This window comes from Leptodactylus fuscus, chromosome 1 (assembly GCF_031893055.1).
Source record: "Leptodactylus fuscus isolate aLepFus1 chromosome 1, aLepFus1.hap2, whole genome shotgun sequence".
In the NCBI taxonomy this organism is placed as follows: domain Eukaryota; kingdom Metazoa; phylum Chordata; class Amphibia; order Anura; family Leptodactylidae; genus Leptodactylus; species Leptodactylus fuscus.
This window is the reverse complement of record NC_134265.1, coordinates 159,420,718-159,445,073: the sequence shown is the minus strand read 5'-3', so window position 1 is coordinate 159,445,073 and position 24,356 is coordinate 159,420,718. Positions and strand designations below refer to the sequence as shown.

The 24,356-nt window shown below is 40.6% G+C and overlaps 1 protein-coding gene across 1 annotated transcript in view; it reads right to left on the bottom strand.

The window, feature by feature from the left end:
- Nucleotides 1-24,356, bottom strand: part of KDM4C (lysine demethylase 4C) — a 282,851-nt gene that overhangs the window by 191,333 nt on the left and 67,162 nt on the right. The window contains exons 7-8 of the mRNA XM_075278892.1: nt 21,372-21,475; nt 12,517-12,654 (exon numbers count right to left, since the gene is read on the bottom strand). Coding sequence (XP_075134993.1) covers nt 12,517-12,654; nt 21,372-21,475 — 242 coding nt within the window. The remainder of the gene's footprint in view (nt 1-12,516; nt 12,655-21,371; nt 21,476-24,356) is intronic.

Below are 24,356 nucleotides of genomic sequence, written 5' to 3'. Positions count from 1 at the left end.
CCAAAAATCACAAATGTGACCAATAACGTATATTTTATTACTGGTCAATTTGCGGTGGCGAGTTTTACAAAAAAAAAAGCTTGTGCACAAACAAAATTCTCTTTTCTACCTACTAGAAAAAAAAACTGAGCCAAAAATCACAAATGTGACCAATAACGTATATTTTATTACTGGTCAATTTGCGATGGCGAGTTTTACAAAAAAAAAAGCTTGTGCACAAACACAATTCTCTTTTCTACCTACTAGAAAAAAAAACTGAGCCAAAAATCACAAATGTGACCAATAACGTATATTTTATTACTGGTCAATTTGCGGTGGCGAGTTTTACAAAAAAAAAAGCTTGTGCACAAACAAAATTCTCTTTTCTACCTACTAGAAAAAAAAACTGAGCCAAAAATCACAAATGTGACCAATAACGTATATTTTATTACTGGTCAATTTGCGGTGGCGAGTTTTACAAAAAAAAAAAAGCTTGTGCACAAACAAAAAAAAAGAAAAGGAAAAAAAAAAAATGCAAAAATGCAAAAAAACCTAACAAAAAAAAAAAAAAAAAATTTGGAGAAATGCCAAAAAGGGCTTTCTCAAAAAGGGGAGGGAAGTGAGTCTCTTTTCTGCACAGAATGCAGAGTTTAGGACCCAGAAGCTGGAGGAGCCAGACAGTCTCAGATGCCTCGGTCAGGAAAGGGTGGAGAGGAGATGGGAGGGGGGACGGGAGACGGCAGAGGGGAGAGATGGGCAGTAGAGGGCTGGCTGGGAGAGGACCTAGGACGTCTGGCAGAATCTGATCGAGGTATGACGCAGCGGTAACGCAGCAATCTCACGCACAGGGCTCACAGGGCAGCAAGGGTTCTACTCTGCTCGCAATTCCCAGAGGGAGTGATGTAAGCAGAGCAGTGCCCGAAGTTTACACTGCCCTGCACGCCATTGATTGGTCAATCTGCCATGATGCTGGCAGATTGACCAATTAAAACATCTGGAGGGGGTCGCACCACTGTACGCCCCCCAAACACTCGACAGGGATTGGTGCAAGGTGTAGCTCCAATCACTGTCACTTTTGTACCGATCTGTCGGCACAGATCATTGGATCTGTGCCGGCAAGCTGCAATTGGACATTGCGAAGCAATCGTCCAATTGCAGCGATCCACGTGGCAGGGAGGGGGTTAAATCTTCCGATTCATGTAAAGAAAGTTGTCTGCTGTCATGGACAGCAGCAACCTTCTTACAGTTTCCATGTCTTGAGACACGGAGGCTGTTTATAACCATGACGTATTATTACTTCATGGTGCGCGAAGTACCTCGCGTCCATGACGTAATAGTACGTCAAAGGTCGCTAAGGGGTTAATAGCAATTACTTGCAAAGTCAATATTTGCCTAGAAAATAAACTTTATCCCCCAAAACACATTTCAACATCATTGCAGCACTGCCTTAAAAGGACCAGCTAACATCGATTCAGTGTTGATGAGGACAGGGCTGGAGATCAATCTGTCATGATTAAGTAAGAATGACACCACTGGACACTTTAAAAGGAGGCTGGTGCTTGGCATCATTGTTTCTCTTCTGTTAACCATGGTTATCTCTAAAGAAACACGTGCAGTCATCATTGCACTGCACACAAATGTGTGAGTGCATCTGCATGCACTGTGAGGCGGAGACTCTTGGAGCAAGGCCTGATCTCAAGGAGGGCAGAGAAGAAGCCACTTCTCTGCAGAAAAAACGGTACTATTCCGTTATCGGGCCAGCAGCAGCGCATTTCAGCACCAGCTTTCGGGACAGCAGTTCAGTTCAGCAGCGGGAATTACAATGACATCCGAGGACTGCTGGCCCGATGCTTGTGCCCAGTAGCCAGTACATCAATGACCCCCCCTCCATCTCCTCCTCCTTCCAGTGCTGCCCCCCAGCTCTCCTTACATCTACCCCGTACCCTCTCCCCGCCACATGACTAAGCCGATGCTGGCCCGATGATAGAGGCCGTGCTTGTGTGTAGTAGGCAGTACATCGATCGATGCCCTCATCCTCCTCTTCCTTCCAGTGCTGCCCCCCAGCTCTTCTTACATCTGCCCCGTACCCTCTCCCTGTAATAGGCCTCACCGTAAATCTTGAGCAATGAATGCTACTAGATAGCCGCCGGACGCTGCAGAAAGTTTGTCCCTCCGGCTCGCTGTAGCTCACCGTTCCTATAGTCGGCGTGTTTCTTGTCAGGGCCTGGATTGAGCCCCGGTGTCTTTCCTTTCGGTCTCGGTACTAGCGCTGAGGTGAGGCCTAGTCGTGTGGCGGGGAGAGGGTACGGGGAAGATGTAAGGAGAGCTGGGGGGCAGCACTGGCAGGAGGAGAAGGATGGGGGAGGGGGGTCATCGATGTACTGGTTACTGGGCACAAGCATCGGGCCAGCAGTCCTCGGATGTCATTGTAATTCCCGCTGCTGAACTGCTGTCCCGAAAGCTGCTGCTGAACTGCGCTGCTGCTGGCCCGATAACGGAATAGTACCGAAAAAACATCAGGGACAGACTGATATTCTGCAAAAGGTACAGGGAGTGGACTGCTGAGGACTGGGGTAAAGTCATTTTCTCTGATGAATCCCCTTTTCGATTGTTTGGGACATCTGGAAAACAGCTTATTTGGAGAAGACGAGGTGAGCGCTACCACCAGTCTTGTCTCATGCCACTTGTCTTGTCTGAAACCATTCATGTATGGGGTTGCTTCTCAGCCAAGGGAATCGGCTCTCTCACAGTCTTGCCTAAAAACACAGCCATGAATAAAGAATGGTACCAGAATGTCCTCCAAGATCAACTTCTCCCAACCGTCCAAGAGCAGTTTGGCGATCAACAATGCCTTTTCCAGCATGATGGAGCACCTTGCCATAAAGCAAAGGTGATAACTAAATGGTTCAGGGAACAAAACATAGAGATTTTGGGTCCATGGCCTGGAAACTCCCCAGATCTTAATCCCATTGAGAACTTGTGGTCAATCATCAAGAGACGGGTGGACAAACAAAAACCTACAAATTCTGACAAAATGCAAGCATTGATTGTGCAAGAATGGACTGCTATCAGTCAGGATTTGGTCCAGAAGTTGATTGAGAGCATGCCAGGGAGAATTGCAGAGGTCCTGAAGAAGAAGGGTCAACACTGCAAATATTGACTTGCTGCATTAACTCATTCTAACTGTCAATATAAGCTTTTGTTACTCATAATATGATTGCAATTATATTTCTGTATGTGATAAAAACATCTGACAAACACACATAAAAACCAGAGGGCAGCAGATCATGTGAAAATATATTTGTGTCATTCTCAAAACTTTTGGCCATGACTGTACAATTTGTGGTGGTTTTTGAAAATGCACATACTGTACATGGACAAGGATGCAAAGAAAAATTGCTGGTAAAGTTAACTGGCTTGGAACCTTGTACCTTGATATTTTGCAAACATTTTCCCAAAGGAAGGGAACAGTGGCTGTTCTCCAGTATCTCCCTAGTGCAGCGTACCAGTCAGATATGTCTAATGCTCTGAAAATGTTAATTGCTCATTGCAGTTGGCCATGATGTGTAGAAAACTAAAGTTAATCTACCACATAATCTAAATGTACAAGACTTTTGATGGCAGTTTTCTATGGTTTACCAAGTCGGTCCCTTTTTTCTTTGACATATGGTGCTATGTGGTATCTGTGCTTGCAGGAGCCAGGATGCTACAATATGTATTGGTAGAGATAAGCAGCTGCCGTTTACATTGCTTCTCTCATCAATCAAGCCAGAAGGAACCACTGAATGTAGAAAATACGCTTCAGTCTCCTCTGCTGTCTCAACTCCTGCCTTTGTTGGAATGTGCCAACTAACAAATGTGACTGATCAGAGGAAATATATAAAGTCATTTATCTGCCCTGGCTCTTCTGATGTGTGTGTATCTGCTAACTATAACAGCTGCTTCTTCAAACATTGCAGCATGCAGGACTGCAAGATTCTGCTTTCTACATTCATGGTTTAAAAGAAGCAATTCCTTCTATCACATATAAAGGTTGTAGAGGCAATATTAGTAACCGAAACATAATGAATACAATAAACGCTAATGCCTATATTACACAGTGTATGGAAGAAAAAGGGAAAGCGCTACCTCCACCTGTGATTTTAAATGTCATTGAGCCCTGCTGATTTATTAATAGTACTATGAATACATATTGTTATGTTATGCTATGTATATTGCTATGTACATATCTGCACTTGTGTCTCTATATCACCACCATATTAAGAAAAATACTTGTACGGTATAAGACTAGTAGGATAATCTTAGTCTCAAAGCAAACCTGTCACATGGACACATGGAAAAGGTCCAGTGTAACTTTTTATTTAGTCATAGATTTCTCTGCTCACACTAGGCTTTATAGTCAGACAGTTGGTTCAACTCAGCCACTGACAACTATAGTTGTATGCACACTTACTGAGTAGGTCCGCCCACATGACTACCAAGCCAGATTGTAATTAACTATATTCTCTGCTCAAAAAATGCCCCTATGCGTTTCCCCATAATCAGGTTCATCAGGGGACAGTACCTAGGGGACCAACATTCTAGGAGATCCGTCATGATGGACCACTGCAGTCCTGAACCATCATCAGGATGGAGCTTCTAGAATGTTGCTCCCATAGATACTGTCCTCTGATGAACCTGATTATGGGGAAATGTGTAGGGGTTTTATTTTAAAAACATCTTTCTCTTAGCTGCCTTGGTATCCTGATTCTATTCATTGGTTCTTTTTTTAGACTGAGCAACTTAAAAAGACTATTACAAGGCTTGTGTAAGCGGCCACAAGAAAATGGCTGCACAGACATGCACAGTCAGCTCTGCCAGAAGCCCGATGGCAGAGCCAACTGTGCATGCATGGGATTTAGATCTCGAAGAAACCATTACCTGAAGAAGAGCAGAGGATGTGGCACAGAGGCTTGCCAGTAGAAGATGGAGGCAGCGCTGGAGAGTTTTCAAGCAGAGCTCCAGAGGTACGCCCCCAGTGCGGTCTGAAAACTCATTAGCATAACAACAAAAACCAGGATATCTACTGAACAGTGACGTAAAGAAGAATTCTAAAGGTAGGCGAAGAATAGCCTTTCTAGAGGCTTTTCCGGCCTGGTGTTTGTGGAAAATGGGATTCTAATGATAAAAACCCTTTAACTTATGTAATTTTGAGATATAAGTGGATAGCGCCTCCTTTTTTTGTCCTTTCAATTCAGGATATAGGCAGTTTTATTTGGGATACTTGCCTTACATATGGCAAATATACTTTTATTTTCAGTTAATATCAAGGTTTGGGGTATTATGTTTTATAGACATATCTTTATTAAGGGACTTTGTAGTTCTCTAGCTTAGAATTGTCCATGCTCACTTTAAGCTTCTTGGGTGCTATACATGTGTTCAAAAACACCACTAGAAATTCATCTCCAATCTAGCAATATTGGAAATGAGAATTGTACAGACCATACTCTGCGTCCATTAGTCATTGTTACTTGTTTTAATGCAAGCAGGGGCAGTCAGCACAGTAAATATGAGCGGGACAAAAAGAAGTTGCTAGAGGCTGGTGCACACAGACTTAAAGAAATAAATAAATGCAATCTTTAGGAAGGTCTTCGTGAAGCTGAAAATGTAAGCCAAGAGTTTCATTTAACAGCCTGTCAGGTTTTTGATCTGAAGCTAATGAATGCAGCAGCAAACAAATTCATCAAACCCAACATCAAAACAACTGCATTTCATCCCACCAAAGAGAAACGCAAAATTAAATACAACCTGCAGGCCAGTGCTTTGATCTAACACACATGCTTCAGAGCAGCTCCTGCTGCAAAATATGCACAAGATAATGTACTTCAGGAGGAAGCCATGATGTATCCGCACCAAAAGCACAAGGCAAAAGTTAGTGAAGGGGTTAAAAAAAAAGACATTTGAGATGAGGCAAACCTGCTGCTTCTCACAGACATCTTTCAAATTGAGGAAAAGACAAAGTAACTGCCCCTCGGAATCCATTACATGTAACAGTCACTTTACAAATAAAATCCAAGAATCTCATACAGAAAGAAAAAAAAATAATGAATTGCCTCAGGCCTCCTGCCTTAAACATGAACATTCATTTGGCAAGCTCACCCATTTTATAAATATACCTGTCCAACCGGTATATTAGTGGATTGTCTTTGAGAAGTTTTTCTGCTTTCAAAGCCAGGGCCAAAGCAAAAAAATACTCTGCCTTGTACAAAACCAGCAAAGTGCACAGGATTCTGGGTAATCTCATCCACACTTTGCAGAAAAAAAAAAAAATCTACAGCAGAAAATCACAGCATGTCAATTATACCCAGGGAAATGCTGGCGTTTTCCATATAGGTAAAATAGGGGCAGTGAGTCAGCAGAGGAAAACTTTCTGTGAAAAACACTGCAGAAAGAACTGTGATACACTTCAGTTGCATTTTTTTGCTACAGCTTGCTACACTTTTGGGCACTTAGCCTAAAGGGTTTGTCCTGAGGATAGGACATCAATATAAGACCTGCGGGGGCCTGACACTCGTGATCCTCGCAGATCAATTTACTTTCTGAGAGCCGCGTTGCTCGCACAAATTGTAGCGGACATTGTAGGTATTTCACCACTGTCCCTTTGGAAAAAAAAAAGTATTCTCTGGTCCGTTAAACAACAGGTACATGATGTAAAATGTAAACTATACTAAAAGTAATCTTCTTACAGGGAACTATAGTTGCGAGTTATTCACTTACTTCTGGTCCTCAGCTATCCCATGTGACCAGAAAGCATACTCTCAAACTGACACAGTGTCTTATGTGCGGATAGCAAGTCAATTTCTCTATTCACTCCTATGACAGGGTTGGTGACATGATAGAGGACAATAAATGAATGAAGAACTCACAAATAAACCAGTCATGCTACCTTTACACAATTTATATCAAATACCCTTGCAATAGGAGTACAAATTTATGTAACTGTCCACTCAATCCAGAATCTAGGGATTTATTTTTGTTCTTCTTAATCATGCTTAAACATATAGGAGTTGCTTTAAAATTAATCTTCATACAAATGTGTTCAAATTAACCATATTTTCAATTTTCTACTAATACATGCATTATATGACATCGCAACATAAAGGGACAAAATAATCAACTTGATAAATCAAATTCTACATTTCAGCAAAGCCCTTGGAAGCAGCAATCCAAGGAATAGTAGTAGTTCCCATGTGATGCTACACCTGTATTATCATTAGGCATGCTGGAAATAACTCCGTGCTTAACATATGAAGGCGCAGATTAAAAAGCAAGAAAACAAGCTTGATTACAGCGTTCACCTCAGCCAGCTAAATACAGCATTAGTAGTCAATGATTTCACCTTAAGGTCATATTGACAGCTTAAACTGAAGACTGGAGATTTTGCCATCACTTTTCGTAGACGCTCTCAGCACTACAATTTGGAATACATTATTGAGTGGTATTATGTTTATGTCTACAATTAATCCACTGGAGTCACTTCCAAAGTCACTGGAGAAGGGCAAAGAGTCTAACAATAAGAAATACTGTGCTGGGAGAAAAAGACCTGCCCATAAAGGGTATAGATTTATTAACCTTCTTTTTTTCTCTCCTTTTAAGCCTAAATCAGAAGAGGACTCTAGAAAAATATATATAAGAAAATATAATGGAAACGTACATGCTATGGAGTCAGAGTTGGAGACAGTTTTGAGCAGAGTTGGAAAAAAGTTACCAATTTCAACTGTAAATTAATTATGATCAATTATTTTTAATTATAATTAGAGATGAACGAATAGTATTCGATCGAAAACCTCCATTTGCATAGTTATTGGTGTACTCAATCGAATACCACGCAGAAAGGCGGGAAATATTTATTTCCCCTCCAACCTCCCCTGGCGCTTTTTTTTTTTTAATTTGTTTTTTTAAACACCAATGTCTATAGAAGGGAGGTATTCGATCAAATGTACTCGCTCATCTCTAATTATAAGATATATATTGGCATTGTATAATTAGATGCCTAGTTTGTTGAATATCTGATTTCACAGGAATTCAGGCACTAGGTTGTCTGCCTGACTTGGGCTGTCTGCCATTTACAAAGGAGTCTGAGTTGGACCAGGATTAAGGCTGTGAAAATATAGAGAAGTGCTTTGGCACCAACTCCACAGCCTACTTCAAAGTCCCGCTAAAATGTTTAAAAGAAAAAATGTGATTATAATGCGTGAACCCAACCTTAAATAATACAGATAAAGCCTGAAGAATGTAGGATCTTAAAGGACACTAATGGATCCAAATCACAAATTAACAGTTGCATTTTTTTTTTCCTTTGTTACCTCTAGCACATATTTGCTTGTACACACCTGTCCCTGTTGCCCACTTTAATCGAATCACAATGTTGTAATAGCCACTGTCATTTTGGGGTTAATACAGCCAGAAATATCCTGTGTTACTAAGAACAGGGTAGGCTTAGGGGCAATAAACTCAGAAATGTATAAAAGTGTTCTAGAAACTTACACTCCTAAACATTAAAATTGCAACACCAAGAAGGCCAAGCAATAAGGTTATATAAGTCCAGGAATTAGCAGGTATCGCTAAAATCTGTAAATAATCAAGTTTCTAAACACCTAGCTCCATTCTGTAACATGTAGAAGGGGCATAAAAATTCAAATGAAAGCAATTTTTTTTTTTTAGTCACCACTTTCAAAGGTTATCACAGCGCACAGAAAGATGCAACAGAGGTCTATCCTTTATAGTGTACCGCTTTTGTCACAGATGCAATGATAGCTGGAGATTGTTCATTCTAGACCTACTCCCTGGATTGTGGTATGAGGTGACATAACATAGTCAGCCTTCTTTAGTTTTCATATCAGGTACACTAACAGCTAAGCATTATAATATTTACAGCCATTTCTCCAAAGTCTCCCAGAACACTTTGTCACATGTTGCTCGTGCTTCAGTGAATAGGTTGCATGGCCTAAATGTGCTACTATTGCCTGCTGTGTCTCTGGACTTTGATCACCTCTGGTATGTCATTGGTCTGCAGCTGCAAAGAGAGCTGCCAGCAGCCAATCTTTATGATTTGCATGCCCAAGTGCATTCAGTATGGTATAACATTTCGCAGACAACCATTTATTACCTCATTGATGTAAGTGCATGTATTTCTTTGTGTGGATCTCCTATTTCCCTCTTGGTGCTACAATTTTAGTGTTGAGCAGTGTAGTTGTCTTCACTGTTTGCCAGTCTGTAGCACTTTCTGCAAGTATCTGACACAGTAAGTCACATAAATTCTGCAAAACTGGATAATGGTAAGTAGGGCTTAAAGGGGTTGTCCCATCACAAGGTTCCTATCTATACTGCTTGTTAATGTGGATGTAAGACTTTTCCTAAATACACTGCTTCAGCAAAACTGCTTTGTTTGTCCACTATCTTACTTTATTCAATTCTTTGTGGCCACAGCCCTTGACTTATCTGCTCAAAAGTCAAGTGATGTATCTGCTGCTCTCAGGGGGGAGGGAGGAGGGGCTAAGTGCACGGGAGCCAGCCTGTGTTTCTAGCTATTCCTGTGTCTACACCATGTGACCTAGCTTCCTGTTAGCAGATAGAGGAGAGGAGCTGCTTTCATTTCTTCTGTTCTCCCAGTTATCAAGCTAGCTAATTCAATTGTGTTCATTATGGCAGAGACAGGCAGTCTCTGTATGTAACACAGAATGGAGTTGCTGCTACCTGTACTTCATAGTCCAATATGGGCTATTTTGGGGGCGGAGCTAAACGGCAGGTTGCTTTTGAAACCCCGCCCACCAAATGATGCAAGTAACCAGGAAGAAAGAAGATTTTACAGGAGTGAAGACTGGTGAGTATGCGACATGGGAATACCCCTTTAATCTTCCTCCTATTACAGACAACAAACAGCTCTTGTTGCAGCCAGTTGTCTTACATCAAGACACAGGAGAGTAAAGATAAAAAGGAGGGGGCTTGACTTTATTATGAAGCAAACACAGGGCCAAAGGAAAGGAGATAGAGCAAATAAGTGCTGGGATATTATTTGTTGAGCATTTTCTGTGGTTAGTGCTCCCATAAGTCACAAAATTAATTCAGTACGATATTGAATTTTTTTTTTCCAGTCCACTCCAATAAACAAAAAAATCACTTATTTTTCATGTTGTCCATGTATACGTTATAGTGAATACACATTTCATATTCTTTAGACTGTTTTGGCAGGGTAGGGGAGGACTGCTGATGCACTTAGCTAACACGAAGTTCTGATGCCTGTCCAAGGCTATAGGAGGGATCTTAATTCATTAGGGATAAACAAAAGGATTTCAGAAAAGGAAGCATCCCAAGTAAACTGTGGCAAAATGAACAATAAGCTACAATTCTGTTATGTTATCCTAGAGATACTAAACAGATCATGAGAAGCAGACAGCATAGTGAGGATCATTAATTAAAATAGACTTTCCATTAAGGGAATAGGGTTTGATGCATTATCCACTAATAAACATAGTGTGGCAGATTTATGAAACTGTCTAAGAGAAAAACGGTCTTTGCAACCTCAAGCAACCAATCACAGCTCAGCTTTCATTTTTTAATGGCAAACTGCAAAAGGAAATCCACACCATGATTAGCAACCATGGACAGCAAAGACCGTTTTTCTTTTAGGCAGCTTCATAAAATTCACCTTGCTCTATTGTTAATACAGATCTATTTTTAGTATGGAACAGTAGAATAATCAGGATACTTCTCCACGTATCTCCCCAGCTTCAAAATTCTGTTGGTGCTGGTAACTCCTCTCCTACGACAATCCAATTTGGTGGTCACACAAAGACAGTTGTTTCATTCCACTTTTGTGTGTCTGCATGCATGCACCACTATTAGGGTCTTTATACTCTACTACTGCAAGATGTTTTGCACTGTAAAACCAGGTTTACACGCAAAGGGAGAGAGTTGAGGAATTGTGGGGAAGCAATGTTACTTCGGTACTGCTCAAAGCCCAATTCACATTCCTGAAATATTCCATGGGATACAGAGAGTGTAACTAAACTGTTGAACAACTTTTGACTTTCTAACGGTATTTGTATCATTAATAAATATTTATTTATTTTTTTTATTTTTTTTTAAGGATCTATGGCTGGATTCTGTAAGTTTCTACACTGAAATCCACTCTTATGACCCCCCTTTTTCTTTTGCTAGGTGATATCTATAAACTGCTTTTCTTAAGGTATACAAATGCAGGGAAGCTGAGACTGGGGGAAGAGACACTTCCAGCAATCATATCTTGGGCATAAAACCTAGAACAACTTTTATATGAGACCAAGATCACAGTTCTACCTATATTATTTCCAGGGATATCATGTGAAAACATAGTTGGGATTTACACATTTATATGCAGCTATGTTCATTCCAGACTTTTTCTGTCACCTGGAGAAGCGTTCATCTTGTACATGACAACAGAAGTACTATTCTACGTTTTATAATGGCCAAGGTGTTTGAAGTGAACCCCCTTTCCCTTCTGGCCTCAACCTTCTTGCAATATAAAAGAGCTTACCCATATAATTGGTTAAAAGCAATGAAGATTTCAGCTCACAAACAAGAAATAAAGAATAAAGAAGTGCAGCCAAAATTTGCTAATAAAGTATAATATAGCATTTATTAACACAAAAGCTGCCAGAAAATCCAAAAAAGTTGTTCAAAAATGTAGTTATGCTTTAATGTAAAAACACTTGCAGAAAGGGGCCACTCAGTGGCTCAGTGGTTAGCACTGCAGCCTTGCAGCACTGGAGTCCTGGTGTTCAAATCCCGCCAAGGGCAAAAAATCATCTGCAAGGAGTTTGTATGTTCTCCCCGTGTTTGCATGGATTTCCATCCCATATTCCAAAGACATACTGATAGGGGAAAATGTACATTGTGAGCTCTATGTGGGGCTCACAATCTGCATAAAATTTTTTAAAAAAACTTGCAGATACTGTGACCAAACAGTCTTTAGATATACTTTAAATATCTGTGTAGATAGATAGATAGATAGATAGATAGATAGATAGATAGAGTAGTAACAGAAACCTTCAAAATATTGTCATTATTTTCAACTGACCCTTTAGAATGAACAACTACATTAGTATTTTCATTCAGATATAGGTATATCCAGGCAAGGAATAACTCAATAGACATGTGTAAGGCTACTAGAATAAAAACAACAAATTTATTCAATAGAAAGAAGAATAACAGGGCAAGGAGTGCATTGGAAACAGCATGCCTCATTATCAATGTAACAATAGAAATATTACCCTAAAATACGAAACCCAATGTCCTTAGATCAACCCTGCATGCCTGTCAATCGTCCCTTTAAAGACAAGGAGCAAGACTAGTTTCGGAAATAACATATTATTAGTCCACCAACCTGCAATCAGGAAAAGCTGAACAAAACACTAACGGCCTGATACGCCGAGGTTGTAAACTTGTAATTTTACAATGCAGGTTTCATTCAGCACAGCAGGACAAGAAACGTTTGTCTGAGGCAAATCATCCACTCACCAGTTTGGCTATTTTTCCGTAATCAATCCATCTGACTGTAGCAAAATTTGTTGATTCGGCACAGTTGAAGCCATGATTGAAACCGGCATGATACCCGTATGGGAAAGTGATCATAAATTCACCAGCTTCTTGTGTAACCTGCAGGGGAGAATCAAAAAGCTAGATGAGTTGTGAAAAGAAGAAGAAGAAGAAAAAAAGAATAACGTCTAACAGAGACATCAAAGCAGGAAAAGAGAGAATGCAGGAAATATGACCTGTTTGGAAATAAGAACCAGCACGATGCTAACATTGCAAGAGAGTCAAGCAGATTGTGAGAAAAAGAATATGTTTTTGATAAACAAACACTCTCCCTATGGCTGCCCTGGTTAGATTGTAGGTCATCCCTACCAATATACTGTACCATATTTACTATATAAATGAATCCTGAAAAGGCAATGGAAAGTATACAGCAAGACATAAAACTTTTATTAGATTTTAAATGTAATGAAATAAGATGTAAATGGATAGTTTGATCAATATTCATGAATACTTGTGCTTCTGAGTGATTCTGCAGAATAGGCGGACACGTGATTAGCAGTTTACCCCTCTGCAGGCTCTCTCTGTCTCAAAGGTTACCTTTCCGGCACCTAAAGGGTTGCTAGCTGCTCTCATGCCTTTCACAAACTGGAGATTATTTTAGCCATCTCTCTCTGTTCTGCACTCATACAGAACACCAGTGACTGTCTTTCTGCGGTCTCTAATATCATGATCTCGCTCTATCTGAAACTAAATCTCTCTAAGACTGAACTACTACTGTTTCCACCATCTAACAGATCTGTCCCTGATATAGCCATTGCAGTCTCAGGCCTTACTATAACTCCTAGGCAGTATGCCCGCTGCCTTGGGGTCATGTTTGACCCAGACCTTTCCTTCACCCCTCATATTGAATCACACGCACGTTCATGTCACCTCCACCTCAAAAACATCTCCAGAATACGCCCTTTCCTCACCAGAGATACACTAAAGACACTTATTGTCTCTCTGATTCATTCTCGCCTTGACTACTGTAACTCCTTACTAATCGGTCTTCCCCTTACTAAACTCTCCTCTCTACAATCTATTCTGAATGCAGTGGCCAGGCTCATCTATCAGGCTAGACGCTACAGCGATGCCTCGGGTCTGTGCCAGTCGCTACATTGGCTGCCTATTTATTATAGAATAAAATATAAAGTTATCACTCTCATCCACAAGGCTCTACATAATGCCGCACCTCCCTACATTTCCTCCCTCATCTCTGTCTACCGCCCAACCCGTGCTCTCCGCTCACTCAATGACCTAACACTTACATCCTCTATCATCAGAACCTCCCACGCTCGTATACAAGACTTCTCCCGAGCTGCACCACTTCTCTGGAATGCTCTATCCTGGACAATCAGATTAACTCCCAATTTCTACAGTTTCAAACGCAAACTAAAGACACATCTTTTCAGACAGGCCTATCACAATTTCTAACGTAAACCCTTCCGTACTAGAATTAGAATCCCCCAAATTTAACCTTCCTCTGTCCCCGCTCCCACATTACCACACATTAACCCACATGATATGATGTCTTTTCAGGCTAACTTTATTTGTCCAAGCTCCATCCACATGTTACAGGACACCACTAGTGACGGCTCAAAGTTTTGTTTGTGTAATGACAGTAACCTCTATTACAAAATTGTCTAATACTGTATAAGCAATGTCGCCCCTGCTACCTCTTGTGTCACCCCCTCTACCTCATAGATTGTAAGCTCTTGCGAGCAGGGCCCTCAGTCCCATTGTGTGAAATGACGTTCTTTGTTATGTATCTGTCTGTATTTGAACCCTACAAATTGTAGAGTGCTGCGGAATAGGTTGGCGCTATATAAATAAAATTTATTATTTATTATTATTCATTTTAAAAAAATAAATACAAAATTTAAACTAAAACCACAAAGGAATAGCCTTTAGAAAGGCTATTAATCTCTTACAGGTCCGTGCCAGCGTTTTCAAATTTTTCTTTTTTTCATTATACTAAAAGTGCTCAGAGAGCACAGGGGGCTGAGACACTGTCTTCCTAATTACATCATGGAAGATAGACTTGCACATTCTCAGTCAGCGCCCTCTATTGGTGTGCATACTTGAGGCACTGGCATCCTAATTACATCATGGAAGTCAGATTTGCATATTCTTCCCATGTTCCTTTGCACAGTGGAGCGCTCATGGCTTAATAAGACTCCACACACCTAAATGGTGGTTCTCTCTCTATGGAGTGACGATATCCCCTCAGCACAAAAATAACATTAAGTCTGTTCTCGCCTCTGCAGCAAGTTTGTTTTTCTCTCCAAACATTTGTACTGTAATACACATTTACTGTGCATATTACTTGATCTATATTTATATTACATTTCTAGTAATCATAAGTTATTTCTCATGGTAAAGAATGTCTTTATCTATTGGCGATACTTCATAGTGTCCTGTTCATCAAACAGTCAAAGCCCACCCACCAGCTTGTAGAAGAATACAGATAGTGAGAAGTTCAGCAACAGCAAAACTGCACGGCTAGTAATTAAAGGGGTTTTCCCCACAAAAACATTTATGGCATAGTTAGAAGTTATGTCAAAAATGTCTAATAGATGAAGGTCTCATTCATGGGACACTCCCCTCTCTCTAAAATAATCCCCTGGCCTCTGTGCTCTGCTACTTACCCAAGCTGAGACCTGGGAAAACTTTCTGCCATGGATAACTCTAAGGCCGGGTTCACACGGAGTATTGTGGCTCGTCATTTGGTACGTACACGCCGCGGGATCTTTTGCGGGCCGTATACGCTCCCATTGTTTTCAATGGGAGCCGGTATCGTACACGCTGAAAAATCACGGCCGCAAAATAGCGCCGCGTGTACGGTACCGGCTCCCATTGAAAACAATGGGAGCGTATACGGCCCACAAAAAATCGCGCGGCGTGTACATACCAAATGACGAACCACAATACTCTGAGTGAACCCGGCCTAATATTTGCCTTTTCCTTAGCTACCACAGAAGTGAATGGGAGTTACAGAAACTACACAGCTTACTTTTCGAAGTGGTTAAAATAATGCCCATTCGCTTCTACTGGGTCATGGAAACAGTGTAGTTGAGAGCTATGTTGTGCCTAAGCTGTTTTTTTCAGCTAGGTCGTGGCTGGGTAAGCAGTGAGACATGAAGGTCGGGGCTAATTTTAGAGAGCAGTATGCCCCATATATATCAAAACAGTTATGGCATATCCTATAAAGCAAATGAAAATTGGTATTTCACTTACCCCGAAGTGTAAGCATCAGCTGCGGCCAGGGAGTGGATGCAGCTATAGATGCATCCAGGTACATCGTACGTTACACCCCCCACCCCACCCCCTTTGCAGGTAAACCAGTTAACTAGCATTAATCAATAAATTTATGAGAAAACACCCGAGGCTTGGACCAGTGTGTGGCAAATGCTGCAAACTGCATGTAACGTTCACCAAGATGCATTTAGATAATGAAACTACATTATACCAAGCCGTATGATTAAAAACACACTGAGCCAATTACTGTGCTAACAATCAAACGTACAATGGAGAATGTCAAGGACACCTATCAAAGGTAGGATGAATTCTTTGAAAAATAAAAACCTACTACTTTCCCATTGAGCAGGATTGCTGCTGTGATGTTGTTAGACAAAGTCACCTGCAGAGAATACCTAGGTTTCATAGAAAGTCAAAATAGGATGTTCATCTACAAACTGTTGCCAACAGCTACGGTAACAGCCAAAAAAAAAAAAGGGCTTCTGTGGTCTAAATTATTATAAAGTAACAGTTCTGGCACACAATCTTCTGACAATTGTCTGCTATAGTCTATGCAGAAGTTACAGTTTCTCATAAACACCCTTAGCAAGTATGTAATAGTAGCAAATATTTTATTATTTTTACATATGAAAGCACTAGTACTTTCCATAACCCCTACACACACTCTGCACAACAGAAAAACACTATATTCACCAGATATTACATCTTTTCTTTTCCCAAGGCATTAGACAAGATGATATACTGTATATATACACACACACATACATATATATTTATTTATTTTTTCCCCTTTTTACTCACCGCTCTGCTCCTTTCATTTTCTATAGTCAGGAACATACTTGTACCATGTCACTTAGCAAATAACTGCAAATAACAGGGGTGTCTATCAAGGGCATGCAGGAGGAGCAAACAGAGGGGTGGACAAGCATGTTCATTATTTCACACCCATGTATTGCAACCAGATAGAGAAAGCTCTTCACATCATGAGAAAATAGGTGAGCAGAGATCTTGATTCTACTTTATTTTTAACAATGAAGATCCTACTACACATGTCAATCCCTTCTCTAGCAGTCAGTTTTGAATGTTCTGATAATGCGACATTTTTTAAATCTTACACGTGTCACTTTATATTTTAATTACTCTTGGATACTATTACTTACCCCATTTATTTTGTAACTGTTTCTTCATAACACATTGTACTTCACATATGTTGCAAAATTTGGTTGATATCTTTCGTGTTATATGAGTGGATATTAAACGGTTTGGGCAAACAGCAGGGCAGAAAAAAAAGACTGAGCATTGCTTGGCTTTTGGAGCATATATTTATATGGTTTGGATGTTCGATGGTACGCCACTTTTGTAGAACTCACTACACTGTCAAGAAAGTGGAATCTCCTAAGATATGACCCCATCAAGGGGTGTAGTTAGCATTTTTACCACTAGAGTTTTGCATTAATTTATATTGCAGAAATTAATGACCAGAAGGTGGTGATAAGTGAATATTGCAGGGTTTTGTTTTTATTTTAAGAATCATTTCATTTCAGTGTGTGATATGTTGTTCTCAGCAAAGACACATACTATAAAAGCTGTTGTGTTGTGGATAATCTGCTTAACAATTTTAGAGTGGCCGTCTCTGCTGGCAAAAACTGGTCACAACATATCTTGGTTGATCCTGCGTCGAACGGTAGAAATCAGCCTAAGCCTCAAAATGCCCCTTTCCTATATAAGAGGAGTTATATATCAAATAAAAACTCTAAAATTAATAAAAGCAATATAAATTTGGTTTTGAAACATCCATAATACTCTGTTCAATAAATCTGAAACATTATTTATTTTTAACATTAATTTTATTGAAGAAAAAAAATGTATGCAGGTAAAACTGAAACATTTAACCTGCATAGTGAACAACAGAAAAAAAAATGACAAATGATTTTTCGCCATCTTGCCTTATAAAAAATGCTCTAAAAAGTGATCAAAAAGTCACATGTACACCAAAACAATACCAATAGAAACACTGGATGTCCCACGGAAAATAATAAGCCATCAAACAACTCTGTCAACCAAAAAATAAAAATGTTATGCATCTCAGAAAATGGCGATGCAAAAATAAAATTGATTTCTTTCCCCAAATGGGTTTAAATTCAGCAACATATGTTTTAGGCACCACAAAATGGTGTCATTACAAAATTCATCTCATATCGCATGAGATGAATGACAATATGTAAACAGAGAAGTGGTCACGGCACTTACACCGATACCATGGTTCATTCAAACAGCTGATCAGTAGGGGGCCAGGGTTTTTGAGCCCCAATGTGTGACAAGTGCCTGGAAAAGGGAGAGCCAAAGATGTCGGTGTTACAAATTTTACAGAAACAAGTCACAGCTGGAAGTGGTCATGGCAGTCCAAAAGGAAGAGAAGGGAAATGTGAAGATCTAGTCAAAGACGTCACCTGTAAGTTACAAAATATTACTACAGTGTATTCACCTGTGCCAATATATACCACTATATGGTCGCGGGTCCATTTAGATGAGTTTGCTCCCCCTGCACTGAGTCCCTAGATACGCCTCTGCTCCTAGGCTATGCAATATGGCTCCTGAGGTCTACCTGACCCTGATCTCAGAATTTTAGTGCTGTTGGCCTAGCTGCTGCCTCCTTTTTGGATCTGGATCCCTTGCTGTACCCCTGGCTCATCACCAGCTGAAGTAAGCATTTTATATTAACGTCATAATGAAATAATGCTCTGAAAAGTATTTAGCCCCATTCCATAGGATAGAGGATAAATAACTGATTGATGGGGGGCTGTCTACTGAGACCTCCACTGGGCCTGAAAATTGGGGGGTTTTTTTTACCCCCATAGGAATTCAGCCTGATCACAGTCAGGTTGAATATAGGCATATCGTTTGGTGGATGGATGAACGCACGGTCCCATTCACTTCGATGGAATGCCAAAGATAGCCAAACTACAGTACTCAGCTATCTGCCGCGCTCCTATTAAAGAGAATGGGGGCCACGTGGGCTCGTCCATCCACCCAGCACAAGATGTGTGAAGTTACTTTCATAGATAATGCCGTGTTGTTGATCTCTGATACTGAATTAATACAGTAAGAAGAATTCTTAAAAACTGTCTTCTAACTTTGGGCATTGTGTATGTTTACTGTGCGACGATAGCAGCATGTGAAGCTAGTAGCATTTAAGGGGAGTCGAGGGAAGGAATCACTTTAAAACAGCTGTATCTTGGCAATTATGAAAAGTAGAAAAGTTGCATACAACAGATAAATGCACATCAAATACCTGACAGGAATTCACAGTAATGTCTCATCCCCAGAAGCAGTGCCAGACTAGGAAATGTTCTATAATACATCTTTTGGAGCATACCGAAACATTTTTTTGTTATTAAGTTTCAGGAAATAAAAAGGTCTGTGGACTTGTATGTGTAATATACAGTAGGTGAGTATAGAAAAGTATAGAGAACGCATAGCATGATAGTGAGGCCTTATCTCCATGAAAAAAAACAGACTCTAAGACTCATTTAGTACATTCTGGAAAGCCGTCTTTATACTGATAGCGAAAGCCTAACAAGGATCTACAAGGTTCTTTCTCCACACTGGAGGAATTTTATTTTTGTTAATGGTTTTCTTTCAGGAAAGCATCAAGAAATATTTCCACTAACATCCCTATGGTTTTTCCATTTGATTTTTGGGGGCTTATATCCTTTTAGGTTTCAGTAGCTTCCAGCTGAGAGAGTGGTATTTTACACAATTATATTTAACCCCTTCCCGCCAATGGCACTTTGACTTCCTGACCAAGCTCGATTTTTCAAAACTGACATGTGTCACTTTATGTGGCAGTAACTTTGGAATGCTTTAACTTACCAAAGTGATTTTGAGACTGTTTTTTCAAAACACATTATACTTCATGTTAGTAGTAAATTTTGGTTGATATGTTTTGTGTTAGTTATGAAAAAAATAGGAAATTTGGTGGAAATTTTGAAAAATATATGCTGCTTTATGTCGGCAAACTTTAGTCAAACTTTTATTTTTTACAGTAATTAGAAGGTTCACAAGTGAAACAACAATATTCCAAATTTTCAAGAAATTTCCAAACCCATTTTTTAAGGGACTAATCCAGTTATGAAGGGGTTTTGAAAGACCCTTGTATTAAAGCCCCCCATAAATCACCCCATTTTCAAAACTGCACCCCTTACATAAGCCAAAACATATACCTAGTATTTTAACCCTATAAGTGCTTAACAGGAATTCATACAAAATGGAGCTGAAATTTTCAAATATTAATATTTTCATTTAGCCCTAGAATTTGCACATTCACAAGGGGTTAAAGGAGAAAACGCATCCCACAATTTGTTATGCAAGTTCTCCCGACTACCATAGTACCCCACTTGTGTAAACTAATATATGGACGCACAGCGAGACGCAGGAGGGAAGGCGCGCCAAAGAGCTTTTAGAGGGCAGATCTGGCTGATAAGTTTCAGGAACCATGTCGCATTTACAAAGTCCTTGAGGAGTCAAAACAGTGGAAACCTCTAGAAAGTGACCCCATTTTGAAAACCGCACCCCTCAAAGAATTTATCAAGTGATGTAGTGAGCATTACTAACCCAGAAGTGAATATGTAAGCTGTGCAGATTAAATTGGGTACACCAAATCCCATTCTATTTTCCCACTAACTCCTATGACACGGACGGGGAAGAGGAGCATTCTGGGGGATCAGCGCTGGTGTCTTCTCTCTCATAAGCTCTAATTATGGGGTGTCCCCTGAAAACGCTCGCACAGCTTATACATTTCCTTCTAGTCGCAGCCACTTATGTCCTAATGATTTGGCGACTTTTGGGGGTTTTGTCTTCACATTGTACAAGCTATATTTTTATTTTTATTTTCTGGCAATGTGGCCATATGAGGCTTGGTGTTTGCGGTATTAGATGTACTTTTCAATGCCACCATTTTGGAGTGCCTGTAACTTATTGACTACCTTTTAATAACTCGTTCTGGGTGGGATGTAAAAGGAAACATCAATTTCTGGCATTGCTTTTTAGCAGTTATTTTTTTCCGGTGTAGAGTACAGCATAAGTAACATGTTACCTTTATTCTGCAGGTCGGTATGGTTACGGCGATACCTCATTTATATGATTTTTTTAATGCGTTGCTATTTGTGCAGAATAAAATTCAATTTAGGGGAAAAATCTATTATTTTTGCATCGCCATCTTCTGACAGGCATTACATTTTTAATTTTCAGTAGACAGAGCTGGTTGAGGGCTTATTTTTTGCGGGATGACCTCTGCTTTTTGTTGTTTGTTTTTGTAACGAAATAGGTAGTTTCCAACATGTAAAATTGCAAATGTTCAAAATGTTCTGCTAACCTTTATGGGTACTCCACCAATCCTTTCAAATACTTTGGCTGGAGTTTGACCATGCTCAAAAATTGATATATTAGTCCCTAACTTCTTGTTGGTACTGCCACATTAATGTATACTAAGCCCACATATAAATTGTTGCTTAAATAAATAAATAAGATTGCCAACTTACCTTGTCAAAAGGAATGCCATATTTCTTTAGTATTGAAGGAGATATAAGTGTCATTTTGTGTCTCAGAAAAGCATCACATCCTTGGCAACTACTTGGAAAGAAACCTATGTAGAGAACAAACAAGAATCTAGTTAAGGACAGGTTGAACTACTTTGTAGTTCACGTATTACACCAGCTACTGCTCACAACTACAAAATATTATATAGGTGATGCTTTGAAAAAAAAAAAAAAAAAAAAAAGTGCAACAGCAACATGAAGAAATTTCATTCCATTTCAGGGAAAATACTTTCACATAATAATCATAATGATGATTAGCAAGCTAAAAATTGTCATAGTTATACTAAGGCCTTATTCACACATCAGTGTTTTAAATCAGTGACTAAACCAAAACCAGGATCTTTCCAATATACTTTATCGCTGTGTTCATTGAAAGCCAAAAGATTTAAAACCGACACAAATTTTGAATTGCTTCAGTATTTTTTTTTATTATTATTATTATTTCTTTTAATGCCTTAACTTCATTGTTTGCCCACAAGTTCTAAATGGGATAGAGATCCGGATTTCCACCAACCCCAATAAGCTGGTGGACCTGAACTACCTCCCGCTGTTGGAAAAGACCGCAGTTGACCTAAAATCCTATGGCTCCCTTCGCTTGTCCTGGTTCGGGCGCATTAATGTCTTGAAGATGGACATTGTCCCTTGATTTTTGTATCTTTTCCAGGCCCCTGCGGTACCTGTCCTTAGGCGCTTCTTTTCTTCCCTTCGATCGCTCTTTGGGCGTTTTGTTTCGGGTCCTTCCCGTAGTAGGCTCCATTTTAGGACTCTTTCTCGACGTAAACCTAACGGCAGTGCGGGACCTTCCGAACCCCTTCCTTTACTTTACTGCATTTGTTTGATTGGCGCTACAGGTCCCTGATCAAACAGTGGGTCTCTTTGAAAGCTGATCTCACATCTGTTCATCTTCCTTCCCTCCCCTGGATACCTTCTCACTTTCGTCCAACTCTCCTTGCACTTTCTTTCAGTGTGGGATTGTGTGTGTGTGTAAGTCTACTTCCTTGGCCAAGGTCCCTGGCCCCTGGAGCTCTCTCTTCAGGATCCCATGTTTCCCCTGGGCCTATCCGTGCGCCACGTCCTTGGTTGGTCTGCCTCTGATGATGTTCGGTTGGGTTCCCTGTCTGGGTTCTCTCCCCTTCCCTCTTTTGATCAGCTTAGGGACGCCTTTCCTGAAGTCCCCCTTTCCTGGCTGGAGTATCACCAGCTGGTTGACTTTTTACATAGGTTCGCCTTGCCTCCTTTCCTATCTTCCTTCCCGACCACCCTAGAGAGTGTTCTTTTACAGCCTGAGGGCCCGTTGCTTCCTCTTTGCCCACAAGTTACCGCTACCATGCAGCGCTCAGGAAAAGAACTTTAAGATCCTGTCCCGCTGGTACCGTTGCCCTACCCTCCTTCATAGATTTTACCCCACAGTTTCTGATGTCTGTTGGCGCTGTGATTCTGCGGAGGGCTCCTTCAGCCACATCTGGTGGGAATTTAGGGAGGTTCGGTCCTTTTGGGAACCTGTGTTTTCCCTGTACGTGAAGGTGTGTGGTTGCCCTCTGGCTCCCTCCCCCAGCTGGCCCTTCTCTTTCTCTAATCCTGGGCAAGCTCTCGAGGGTGAAGGGTGATCTCCTGCAAAACGTCCTTACAGTCACCAGGACGGTCATCCCCCGACATTGGCGCCGCTCTACGATCCATTCATTGTTGGAATGGCTCCAAGAATTCCTCCTTATCAGGAGGATGGAGGGCTTGGTTGCGGAAGATTCTCCCGACCCGTCCAAGTTTGATGCCCTCTGGCAGCCGTGGGTTGTGTTTCAGGGGTCCTCAGAGTTTTCCTCCCTGTTTGGTTGAGCTCCAGCTTCCCCTACTGCCTAGTCCCTTTCCTCCGCTTCCTCTCCTTGGTGTGTCTTGTCGATCCTGTCCTCCCCATGCCTCTTGTTTCCTTTGTGTCTGACGTACTGTGATCACCTTTCTTTCCCTCTTTGATATTATTGTTGTTTTGACTTGGTTTTTGTTCTTGTATTCTTATTATTTGCCCCCCTCGGGTTGGGGTCCTCCCCTTAATAGTGATTGTGTGGGCATAATGCCCCTGTATTTTGTTTTTCTTTTCTATGCAAAAGTTCAATAAAAAGTGATTACACCTAAATGGGATTGAGATCTTGTTGGTTTCCTTGCTTGCTCCCCAAGTCACTTAGTTATCACTGTTTCCTTGTAACATGGCGATTCATTATTGTTCATCACCGAATTTTTCTTGGATTGTTGGGAGAAGTTGCTCTTGGAGGATGTTTAGACACCATTCCATAATCATGGCAGTATTCTTAGGAAAAACTGAGTGAACCCACTTCCATAGATAAAAGCAACCCCACACATGAATGGTCTCAGGATGCTTTAATGTTGGCATGTCAAAAGGACTTACTATAGCACGCTCCTTTTCTTTTCCAGTTATTCTTCCAGAAGGCAGTTCTCATCTAGATAAACCTCTAGGACAGACTAACAGGAAATACAGGGGTCAGACTGCAGAAGATTGGTGTAAAATTATCTTCTTTGATGAAACCCCCTTCATATAGTTTGGAACATTTGGAACAATCTAGAGAAGAAAAGGTGAACACTACTTTAAGTCCTGTTGCATACCTTAAGTAACCACATATCTCTGTGAAGAAATTATTGAAATTTTGGGTCCATGGCTGGGGTACTTCCCAGATCTCAATCTCAATGAAAACCTGTTGTCAATCCTCAAAAAGTGGTTTTGAAACACAGAAATTGTGATAAACGCTAGGGGCCACACGGTGGCTCAGTGGTTAGCACTGCAGCCTTGCAGCACTGGAGTCCTGGTGTTCAAATCCCACCAAGGGCAAAAAAACATCTGCAAGGAGTTTGTATGTTCTCCCCGTGTTTGCATGGATTTCCATCCCATATTCCAAAGACATACTGATAGGGAAAAATGTACAT